Here is a 12,666-nt window from a genome sequence, read left to right as displayed (position 1 = left end):
AAGTGGACTATGGAATCTCGCTTATGTGTGAAATCGAAAAAGCCAAACAAACAAAAAAACAAAACCCAAAGACAAGCTCATTGTAACAGAAAACAGATTGATGGTTGCCAGAGGGGAGGGTGGGTGAAAAGGGGGGAAGGGGTCAAAGGTACAAACTTCCAGTTATAAAGTAAATGACTCATGGGATGTAATGTACAGCATGGCAACTGCAGCTAATAATACTGTTAATTACACTATATATTTGGAAGGTGCTAAGAGAGTAAATCTTAAAAGTTCTCATCACAAGAAAAGAATATTTAGTAACTATGTATGATGACAGACGTTAACCAGACTTACGGAGGTGACCATTTTTGCAATACATACAAATATAAAATCATTGTGCTGTCACCTGAAACTAATATAATGTCAATTACACCTAAATAAAAAAATTTTAATTAAAATTTTAAAAAAGAAGTTTCATTATTTTCTGAATAAGCTGTTACTTCAGTCTTGAGTTTCTGAAATGATTGTTATTCCGTGAAATGTTTGTTTAAAGCCAAGTGTCTATAAATATATTATTAGTTTTCTAATTCCTGAATAGCTTTCTTGAATTTTTGGAAGCTTCGGGGTGCATCATACCATCAATTTGTATAAATAATCCTGAGCATATAAAGAGAAGGCACATTTTTGATAAAGCAAAACATTCGATCCTATTCATTCCACCTAATTTATTTGCATTACATTATGTCAATTGTACCCATATTTAATTTCTAATAATTCAAACCTCCCATTACAGTTACTCATGATTTTATGTCTTTCCAAGACATTGTACTTTGTTGATTATATTGAGTCAAAGAATAAAACCTTGATAACTTTAGGACCTTAGTATTGATTATACATTTTCATGTAAGTGATTTTCCCACTTATCACGGTCAGCAAGTTTTGCCTTAAATGCTATGTTACTATGCCTACCACTGGCAGTCACCTGTTCCAATTAAGATTACCTTCCTCAACTTTGCTTTTTAGGTTTTGGAATTCATCTCTCTCAAGCTATATGTTTTATAAGCAGTCATTCTTTAAACAAACATATTCCCGTCGTCTGAGAGTCTTGGCTGTTTGGCAGTGGAATTTACACGTTAGCTTTATCTTTGTTATAACAGCTACGGTTTACCCAACCTCTGTCCTCCTATTTCATGTTTGTTTCTCATGTTCCTTGGTGAGCCTCTTCTAATGTTGCCCTCCGATGTATGGGGAATGCTGGTCTTTGTCTCTGTCAGTGATTTGGAAGAAAAGCATGCAGTTTTTAAATGCTACTAGGAATGACTTTACTCTTTTTTATTTTTCTTTTTTACTCAAGTACTTGCAAGCAGCCCAAATGCCCATCGATAGATAAATGGATAAAGAAGGTATCGTATATACATATATATAAACCTCAACTCTTCTTAATGCCAAAGTCCTATGTAACTAAGCTGTCTAATAAGAAATGCTAGGGTTCAACTTCTTTTTAAGGAAGACAAGGAAATGCGTGCTTCCTGACTTTTTTCTTCTTCTCTCTGCCCCGGCACAGTAACTCTGAAAGCCTGCAAATGCCCTCCCATGCCACCCTCCCTCCCTCCCCCCCCCACTTCAGTTAATCTGAGAGTCTTGCAAACTGCTTTGCTCAACTCCTTCCATTGGATTCTTTTTTCAGACTCTTTTTGGATCTGTTGCGAAGGACTCTATCTTAAGTGCAACTCAAATGTCCGCAGACCTCATCAACAATTGAATTATAAATGAGGTCCCATGAGCACCAGTATTATTAGTAAATTGCCCTTCTTCCCTCAACCTGCACCTCAAAGACTGTGTCTCCCTTTTCCTTGGTTATTCCACCCCAAAGAACTTCTTTTAATCTCTTTGGTAGGCAGAATAATGGCCCCCTGAAGATGCCCACGTCCTAATCCCCAGAACCTGAGAATATGTTATCTTAAACGGAAAAAGAGATTTTGCAGCTGTAATTCAGGTTAAGGACCTTAAGGTGAGGAAGTTAGTCTGGGTTATCTAGACAGCTCAGCCTAACCACCTGAGTCCTTTCAAGAAACGTTCCCAACTGAAGTCAGAGCCAGAAACGGAGGTGTGTCGGGGCACCTGGATGGCGCAGCCAGTTAAGCGTCTGACTCTTGATTCTGGTTCAGATCATGATCTCAGGGTCATGAGATCAAGTCCTGCATCAGGCTCTACACTCCTCAGTGCTTGAGAGTCTCTCCCTCTGCCCCTCCCCTTGCTCACGCTCTCTCTAAATAAATAAATAAAATCTAAAAGAAGGAAGGAAAGAGGGAGGGAGGGAGGAAGGAAAGAAGGAAAGAGGGAGGAAGGAAAGAAGGGAGGGAGGGAGGGAGGAAGGAAGGAAGGAAGGAAGGAAGGAAGGGAAGAAAGAAGGAAGGTAGGAAGGGGAGGTGTGACTATGGAGGAACGGTCACAGAGGAGCAATGTTGCTGACTCTGAGGATGGAGGGAGAGCGCCATGCCGGTGGCCCTAGAGGCTGGAGAAGGCAAGGAAACAGAGTCTCTTCTGGAGCCTTCATAAAGGAACATGGCCAGTTGACCCCTTGATTTTAGCCCACTGAGACCCAAGTCAGACTTCTGACTCTCACAGAACCATAAAATTATCCATTTGAATTATTTTAAGCCACTCCATCTGTAGTATTTGTTGCTGCAACAATAGGAAACCACTAGGGTCCCCAATGGGGTTCTTTACACCCCTTACCAACCCCCCCCCCAGAGCTATACACAGGATAGTTCTTTGTTCCGCGTTATTCTGCTGCTGCTCTGGCTTCCCCAATCTAGTCAACGTTGGCTTCTCTGGAAGCCACTGGAACAACATCAACATTGCTAGGATACAACAAAGAGAGGCAAGTGGCCAGGACTGGATCCAGAAGGCAAATAGGGCTTGGCCAGACTTAGGGTTATTGTCCAGAGCAAATGAGTTCATATATGCAAAGTGCTTTCAACAGTGCCTGGTGCAGAGTGCTGGCTTTTCATGAATACTTTTTTCTTTTGTACTCCCGGTAAAGATGGTCAAGTCGATCAAACTCCATATAGCCTCACCATTGACCCGTGGTGCATCTCTTGTTTTCATTCACTCATGCATGCATGCATGCGTTCATTCATTCATTCCCTTGAATGGCTGCAACCCACTCTCACTCTCTTTCCCTCCCTACACAATCATTGCGGTATTACACATTCATCTGTCTTTTGACTGTGTTCTTGTTAGATGTGTATTTTTGTCTTGCATGGGTGTAATTTTTACATAAATGCGACTGATACAGAACAATTCATTTTGCACCAGGACTAGTTTTTCTGGTTTCATTTTTTTATTTATTTATTTTAAGATATAAGCTTGTCTCTATATCTGTTCCTTTTTTTTTTAAAGGTTTATTTATTCATTTTAGAGATAGAGCACACGCAGAAGGGGTAGAGGGAGAAGGTGAGAGAATCTCAAGCAGACTCCACACTGAAAGAGGAGCCCGACACAGGGTTCGATCTCACCACCCCAAGATCATGACCTGGACTGAAGCCAAGAGTTGGACACCTAACCGACTGAGCCACCCAGGGGCCCCTATATCCGTTGCTTCTAACCGCTAGTATTCCGTGGTGTGAAACCTCATCTTACCTGTCCACAGGGTTAATGCCCCAAATATTTAACCTTTGTACAACACAGACATGGCCCAGTCAGGAAACTGCCTCCGTGCTAGAACTGGGTCCTAGAAGTCCCTGAAATGGCAGGATTTTAATCTTCAGTTGCCACATATATAAGGATTGGGTAGGTCTCAAAAGGAGAAAAAGAGGCATTGAGTGGGTTAGGGGAAGCAGCCAGTTATCAACCAGCAAAGCGCTATTTCACTATCTCAACAACCGACATGGCTATACGATGTCCGTCCGCTGAGTATCACCCCCGCCTGTCCCCTCTTCAAGGGATGAATTTCCAGCTTGCCTCCAATTTCCTGGACATCAATTGTAGTGTAACAGACTTTCTTGTACATTACGGATCCCAAGATCCTTTCCCTGGTATAGACACCAAAGACTTGCTGGGTCACATGTGTGTACATATGTCATTTGCATTAGGTTGTACCACCTGGATTTCCATAATGGCAGCACTGGTCCAACCTCCCACCAGCGGAACATCTGACACCACCACCATGACTCAACTTCCTGCCCAGGCTGCTGCCACCCAGCTCTGATTTTCACCAGCTCGTAGGCATGCAGGAGTAGCCCATGTTGTGGGAATTGACATTGGTCCAATTCCTAATTGCCCATAAGCCTGAGCTTCCCTCTTACCCTTACAACTTTGGTGTCTTCCCTTCCTATAAACGTCCTTCTCGCAGCTCCTCTCACTGTCCTATTGGGCTTTCTGTCTTTTTATCACGCACCTGCAGGAGTTCCTTGTATAAGAATGTCAGTGGGTGCATCGAGGCTGCTAGCTCTTCACGCTTCCCGGACCACGAACCCTCGATGTGCCAGCCATGTGCTGAATTCTGAGTCAAAGTGGGGAGGTGGATTCTTCTCCTGATTGCTTCACAGTCTGCCCCCTGCACCCTAACGTTGCAGCACCTGTGCCCAGAGTCTCTAAAATCTCTTGATGAAACCCCTGCTATGGCTGCTGTCCTCACACCCCCGGCTGAACGACAGCGTTGCAAGCAAATCCTGCTGAGAGTGGCGGAACCGGAGGGGGAGAGAGTCTGTGGTCTAAAGCGAACCATCATTCGGACAACCAAAGCTCCTTAAGTGGTATCCGTCATTGAGATTGGCCAACTAAAGCAATCCTCATTGGTAGTTGTAGGACTTGGGCACGTCCATCAGCGTCCGAGGTTTTCACCGATGTTTTCTTGCTTTTGCCACAAATTCCCCACCCACGCCAAGGTTCTTGGATGCTGCGTTCTGTGATCTCATCATAGGCATCTGGTGAAGAAAGAGCTTAGTGCTTCAATAAGGTGGAGAAATGTGAGTTAAGCAAAGCACCTATTTTTTCCTAATGAAGGGTTTCTATTATGTGCACAGTGGCCTTCAAAAAGTAGGAACAGAATGGAGCGAGCACTGCTGGGGCAAAATGAGCTCTACTCTAGAAGGCGAGTTCTCGCATCTCATCTCCAGCACATACAACGTTGCAACTTGATTTGACAGTTCATCGTGCTAAAGCCTCAGTTTCTGAATCTGTCCTATGGGAACAGTAATACAGTTCCTGCGTAAAGACGGGGAGCTTAACATTAAGGGTTGGACTGAGCTTCTGCTCCAGCCTAGGGCTTAGTCATATGCACATCTCTCCCCCCTTGACCCTTCAACCTCCGCCCACCCCACCCTGCTGTGAAATACCACACAGGAACAGCCAAGATACCCCCACAGCTGTGGTTAGTGACACTTGAAAGCAAACCTTTGTGGATTCTGTCGTGCTCTGTAAACTGGAATGGGATGCTGTTGGAAGCCCAGTAGTAACAGTACATCTGGACATCCCACCTCCTGCTCCAACAGGCTGTCACTGGCAGAGACCCATGCTCCATTGGCACAGACCGTGTTTCCAATCACAGCTTATCTGAGCAGTGTTTAAAGTCCAAAGCTATTATTTACGGCTCAGTTGAGGGGAGAGGAGAGAATCAGGAGGCAGGAATGAGACCCGTGCTGCAAAAACCACTCACAGGGAGGGACAGGGTTTGACATGCATAAGGAGGGGAGAAGGGGTTTTGGGATCTCTTTAAGCCTCAGAGATTGGTCTCCTTCCCTCTTCCAGAAGCCTCCATTGATCCCCCCCCTTCCCTAACTAGCTTTATTAGTCAGGGTTCTCTAGAGAACCTCCAGAGAAACAGAATGAGGAGGAGATCTATGAACTCTGACTCTAGATACCTAGCGATTCAGCTATCTATCATCTGTCTACCCATCTATCCATCCATCCATCGTGTATCTGTTTGAATCCTGACTAAAACAATGATTGATTGATTGAGGAGGAGGAATTGGCTCACATGATTATAGAGGCTGAGAAGTCCCACAATCTGCCATCTGCAAGCTAGAGACCCAGGGAAACACGAGTCCAGTTCAATCCAAGTCCAAAGGCCTGAGATCCAGGGGAGCCAATGGCATAAATCCCAGTCCCAGGGCAAGAGATGAGATGAAATGTTCCAGCCCAACAGTGAGGCCGAGTAAAAGGAGGTTGAGTTCCTCTGTTCCTCTGCCTTTTGTTCTATTCGGACCCCCAACAGAGCAGATGAGGCCCACTCATTGGGGATGGCTAATGTTGTCCCGAAACACCCTCACAGACACCCCCCCAGACATAATGTTTAATAACATTTAATCTGGGCACCCCAGGGCCAGCTCATTGTATACTCTTTGATGGTGAGATACTCTGAGAACAACCACTTCACAGAAGGGAGAAAGGAAGGATGCAAATTTAGGCTTCCATGCCTGGTACCATGAGCAAGTGGCAGAGACCGTATTGAAAATCACGTAGGTGCTGTGAACCCAAGCCCTAGCGTGTAACTACCGGGCAACACAGGGAATTACGTTGAGCGCTGTGATCTTAAGCCTTGCTCTTTTTCTGCATGCAATGCCCTCTTTAATTAAACCCACGGTAGGCCTCCCTCCTCTTTCAAGGGAGAAGGAATCATCCTTCTCTACCCTGCAGAGGGAAAAGAGTAATGCTCTGTGTCCAATTTTCTTTTCATTGCTATTTTTATTATGGAAACACAAATGTTCAGTGATTTCAAAATGAAAACAGGGAAAGTTAATTTTGTCATCCTTACCTAATAAAATTCTTAATGGGTTCCTCACCCATTATCATAAATACTTTTATCGTGTCTAAATTTTTTCCCTCAACTGTGCAGTAGTAAATCTTGCTTTCCAAAAAAAAATTGAAAATTGAAGAAGAGACATGTTGTTTCGGTGTTTAGTTCTCTTAAGTACTTGGGATTTAGTTCTCTTTCCTCAATTTGGAGCTGACATAAGCGTTCTAAGGTAGATTTAGCATGCGTAGTGCAATTTTGTGTAATGCAGAGAGGGGTTCTTGAAGTTCTTGTAAAATTCTTATTTGAATTCTGTTAAACACATAAATCATCTTCTGATATGGCACATTGCGGTAAATCGTATGTTAAATTTTGCATTCAATGTAATTTGAAGCATACTTCTGTTACTTGTACCCAAAATAATCTTTACTAAATCGAACTTCATGGGATGTGTGTGTGTGTGTGTGTGTAAACATTAAATCAGAATTTGAAAAATCCTCAACTCATATGAGGCATATTTTTGAGTACTTTTGATAATTTTACATTAGGGCAATGAGACTATCACCTCGATTAGCTGGAGCACTGGGGTTGAAATAGCATCTTGTTGTTAAACTGGTGATTGCATTAGGGTCAAACAGTAGATATTTTTATTTCAAACTCAGGCAGAAAATATTTTAATATATGACAGTCTAGTAAATTGGACATACCCATCCTCAGTGTCAAACATTTGTCAAGCCATTGGTATGAGCTGGGCATTGCACTAAGGTGGGCAAAAAGCATGTATGTATTTCCTCTTAAGCTTCAAATACTTGTTTTGGGGAATATGAAAATAAGTAAAAAACCAAGTTAAGCTCTATGATCCCTGGATACTTTATAGCTCCTGGGATTCATTGGGTGTTCTGAAGTTAAATATTCATGTCTTTTACCACTCTGTGATATTCTCAACCACGACCTCGTTGGATACTGAAATTCACCAATTCATTCTGTTCCCTTTTTCTGTACCACCAGTTACACAAATTGGGCCTTTTCTTTCTTTTCTCCATACCCCCTTCACTTCTCATATTTTCCAACCCTTTTCTCTGTGTCGATTTCACGGTACTGTTTTCAGATCTATCCTCCAGGGCACTAATTCTTTTGTTATCTGTATCAAGATGCTGTTCGACTTGTCCATTTTTTTCAACTTCAATATTCTCAAATTCTCATGGCTTTTTGAGATCTTTTTGAGATCTTCCTGAATGTTCTCATGTTCCCTTGTTCCTTCAACATTTTTGATCCATTTTATTCGTTTCAAGGTATGAAACACACTTCATTTCCATAGCATTGTTAGTAATTCCACTATGCATAGGCTTTGTGGGTCTGAGCCTACAGTTTGTTGTTTCTGTTGACTCTTGCTCCAGTGGTGGCTTGTGTCCTCCAGACACTGGCTGCTTATTTCAGATCCCAGGGAAGTTCACCTATGTGAATCTACTCTAATCTAAGATTTTGAGCTGGATTTTTCCAGGACGTGCACATGGTATGGCTTCTGGCCCAAATCCTCATTATATACTATTAATTAGGGATTCTCAAGAGACCTTTTCTTTTTTCAGTCACTCAACTTGATGCTAAGAACGATGCCAGCAATTTTTTCAAGATCATCCTTCTCTAGAACAGGAATTTTATTTACTGTACCCCTGAGGATATCCTAGATCTGGGGCCCTCACTCTACAATAGGGTTTCTGACCCCTATCTAGGCGTGATTTGGGGCACCTAGACTTTGGTGTTTCACTAAAACACTTCATGGATTAACATTTGTCCTCAGCCATGAAGCTGGCTTCGAAAACTAATGACTTGTCTCAAATCATGCTTCATTACTGTTTCTCACTTCCAACTTGCATTTGAGCTCTGTATACTCGAAATGTTTAAAGCCTATTCTCAGGTTCCCTAATTATATTAAAATTAAAATTATTAGGATGATTTTAACTTAGGTTCCCTAATTATATATATATATTATATACAATATATAATATTAAGTTATATATATAATTTATATATATATAACTAGCTTAAGTTAAAATTATCCTAATAATTTTAATTTTTCTCAAAACCACCAAATTAATGCTAATAAATATGCCAACTATTAATAATAATTTAATTGTTGCTACCTTCTGGTATTATTGATTTTTTTCTTAATGCTCAGTTATATTTTAAAAATGTGAACAGGAGCATTGGGGTGGCTCAGTCAGTTAAGCGTCTGCCTTCGGCTCAGGTCATGATCCCAGGGTCTTCAGATCGAGCCCCACGTCAGTCTTCCTGCTCAGAGGGGAGCCTGCTTCTCCCTCTACCTCTCCTCCTCCCCCTGCTCATGCTTGCTCTCTCGCTCACTGTCAGATAAATACAAATCTCCAAAAAAAAAATTTTTAATGTGAACAGAGGGACATTTGTTATTTTTATAATTAGATAAAAGGTTATGAAACAAATATCATGATAAATAATTACATTATATAATGGCACTAATACGTGAAGTACTACCAAATTACCTGTGAGTTTTCCATTTTTCCCTTCCTTATCTGCCCATGTGGACTCAAAGGTAGTTCCCAATTCAGAATTGCATGCAAGATACAGATACAAAAGGCTCCAAGAGAAAGCCCTCTATTTCTGATATGCTTTTTTATGCATTCAATCGTGTATATTAGTATGTACTCATGTATATTTATTTTACCATTTGGATTGCAAGCCAATACATGTAATTTATTTCTTTTTCTCAAATTGCCCCCTATTTCTGTCATCTCTGTGCCCCTTTAACATATACACCCCATCATTTGTTTTTTGAGCACTTTCTTAATTTTTGGTACTACAAGGTGCTCTAGACTTATCTTGTATATTCCCTGCTCCAACCGCAGGGCCAACCATTTCTCCAAAGAGTCCTGATCCCTTTTGTTTTGTCTGTTTCTTCTGTCTCCCACTGCAGGCCCCAGGCAATCATCCAATGTTACTGACAGCATTGAAATAAATGCATGGGAAGACTAAAACTCTGAAAGAGGCTTATCCGTCCCTCTGACCAAGACTGAGGTGGGAGAAGGGAGTCTCCATGATTCTTTTTCTCTGAATATTCTCTTACTGCTTCCATCTGGAAGCAGACATAGTCATGGGATGCATGCAGTGGAGTGGGAACAATCAAGCTCCAGATTTCTAGCCAGAGAATGAGAGAGGGGGGTCCCTGGGAACCAGTAAGTGTCAAGAAGATCATTGACGGGATGTTAGCTCAAGGAAGCAATCCTATAAATAATGTACCACTCCTGGATTCACACACAAGTTGCACATATATGGATTGGATGCTAAAACAAATAACGCAGTCTTTGAGAACTGAATTTTGTGTTAGAACAACACCCAAATCCCAGACTGACCCTTGGGTAACGCATAGGTGGAAGAGATACGAAAAACACTTGCAAAGGCTTTGTATACTGAACTGACATTATAAAGAATGAATGCACTCAGAAGGTGGGTAGAACATTATGGCCTGAATCTAACCAGGTATTTACCTGCTTTAAAAGAATCAATATCATAAGAATTAAATAAGACTCAGAGTCAACTATCTCATGTCCAAGATGTCTAGAACACAATCCAAAATAATTCTGCATATTAAGAAATAGGAAAATCCGAACATCTCACCGTGAAAAAAGGACAACCAAAGGACACTAGCGATGAAATTATGCAGATGTTGAAATTATCAGACAAACACACTCCTTGAAATCAAGTGAAATTAGAGTCTCAGCAGAGAATAAAAGATCTTTAAAAAGAACCCAAAAGAAATTTTATATAATAATCACAATTTTAAAAAAATCATTGGGTAAACTCAGAAGCAGAATGGAGAACACAGAGAAAAATATCGGTGAACATGGGAAAGACCATGAGATCATCTGCTTGAATAGCAGAGAGTAAAAACAAAGATGATTGGGGAAAAAATTAACAGAGCTACAAGAACATGACAGAATAACAGAAGATCCTACATTTGTATCCATGGAGTTTCAGAGGAAGACAAAGCATTGTAGAAGAAATTTTGAAAAAAATAATGGATGACTTAAGTGAAATGAGCAAATACCTAAAACGAAGTTTTGAAAAAAATCTTTCTCCAAAAGAAATATAAAGTCAAAATGATCCTATAATTATTCAGGTAAATTGGAATTACAGTTTAAAATCTTTCACAAAGGTAGTACTAGGCTCAGAAAGTGTTATTGACGAGCTTTACAAAGTACGCATGGAAGAAAGAATTCCAATCTTTTCTTCCCCTACCGATCCTCCTAGTTCTTATGTTCCATAGATGAGAGAAATCATATGATAATTGTCTTTCTCTGCTTGACTTATTTCACTTAGCATTATCTCCTCCAGTGCCGTCCATGTTGCAGCAAATGTTGAGAATTCGTTCTTTCTGATAGCTGAGTAATATTCCATTGTATATATGGACCACAGCTTCTTAATCCAGTTATCTGTTGAAGGACAGCTCGGCTCCTTCCATGATTTGGCACAGCCGCGGAGGCCGCAGCAGCGAGAGTTCCAGGGTCTCTCCTAACTGCTGTAGTAACCTGGGTCCAGGGCCTCGGTGGTGCTCCTGATGTCCCTCACCCACCCCTGAAGATCCCAGGTGGGCGAGGGAATCGTCAGAGGGATCACAATCTTTCAGCTAATTTATTTTACTCTGATAATCGGCTGAATGTAACAGAGGAACTAACGTCTAACAGCAAGACGAGGATACTGCACGTCCAGACCAGGCTCACAGGTTCCAAACACATTAACTGGAGAGCCGTGCTGAGCAGCGGCTGCCTCTACGTCGAGATCCCGGGCGGCGCTCTGCCCGAGGGGAGCAAGGACAGCTTCGCAGTTCTTCTCGAGTTCGCGGAGGAGCGGCTCCACGCTGCCCGTGTCTTCATCTGCTTCCACAAGAACCGCGATGACAGAGCCGCCTTGCTCCGGACCTTCAGCTTTTTGGGCTTTGAGATTGTGAGACCGGGGCATCCCCTTGTCCCCAAGAGACCCGACGCTTGCTTCATGGCCTACACATTTGAGAGAGAGTCTTCGGGTGAGGAGGAGTAGTGGCAGTGCCGCCTGCATCCCTCGCGCTTTGCCGCCGGAGCCCTCTGGATCGCAGTCCCTTGCGTGTTGCGTGTAGTGCGGGTGGCGGGCCCGACAGCTGCGCTGGGGTGCGGATGGCAGGTCCGCTCATCTCTGCTGGGTTCGTCCGCATGTTGTGATTGTGCAAATAAACGCTCACTCCAAATTAGCGGTATATTTCTTGAAGTTTAATATTGTCTTTGTGATACTGAAGTATTTGCTTTAATTCTAAATAAAAGTTTATATTTTACTTTTTTATTGCTGGTTTAAGATGATTCCGATTGTCCCTGTGTCTGGAGGAGGAGTTTCTCATTTGATGGTTCTTGGAAATCTTAGGTCGCTTACCTTGGAAAGATCGGTGTTAGTCTACCTTCTAGTGCTCTGAAAAATCTGAATAAAAGTGATGACACCTCAAAAAAAAAAAAAAAAGAATTCCAATCTTATGCAAATTATTTTTGAGAATAAGAAAAAATAAGCACGCTGCAATTCATTTGTGAAGCTAACATAATCTTAACAATGCAAGAATTCAATGAGAAAAGAACTTGTTAAGACAAATGCAAAAGTTCTAATCAGAATATCTGCAAAGTGGTACCAAGGCTTCCTAAAAAGACTCACATCATGACTAAGTCAGGTTTATTTCATAAATTCAGTTAAAAATAAAAATTTTATTAATGAAATTTACAATGATAATTGGTGAAAGGAGGACAAGACCTGGAGAAGCAAAAAAAAAATGTATTTAAAAAAATTTAAATAATGTATTAAAATATATCTGAATCTTTTAACAAATTAGGAAGAGAAGAGCACCTCTTTTTGCGGAAAAATACATATACACATTCACAGTAAATATCTTACACATTCTA

The 12,666-nt window shown here is 41.6% G+C and overlaps 1 protein-coding gene across 1 annotated transcript; it reads left to right on the top strand.

Annotated features, from left to right (window-relative positions):
• Positions 1-11,215: 11,215 nt before the first annotated feature.
• Positions 11,216-12,219, top strand: LOC100465181 (ornithine decarboxylase antizyme 1; the record flags this gene model as incomplete). The annotated part of the gene is made up of 1 exon (XM_034669540.1): positions 11,216-12,219. A coding segment is annotated over one exon (573 nt), but the record flags the coding sequence as incomplete, so codon positions are not given.
• Positions 12,220-12,666: the final 447 nt, after the last annotated feature.

The sequence above is a fragment of the Ailuropoda melanoleuca genome, chromosome 10 (genome assembly GCF_002007445.2).
Source record: "Ailuropoda melanoleuca isolate Jingjing chromosome 10, ASM200744v2, whole genome shotgun sequence".
In the NCBI taxonomy this organism is placed as follows: domain Eukaryota; kingdom Metazoa; phylum Chordata; class Mammalia; order Carnivora; family Ursidae; genus Ailuropoda; species Ailuropoda melanoleuca.
Note: the sequence above shows the minus strand (reverse complement) of the source record. Positions and strands in the feature narration are given on the sequence as shown.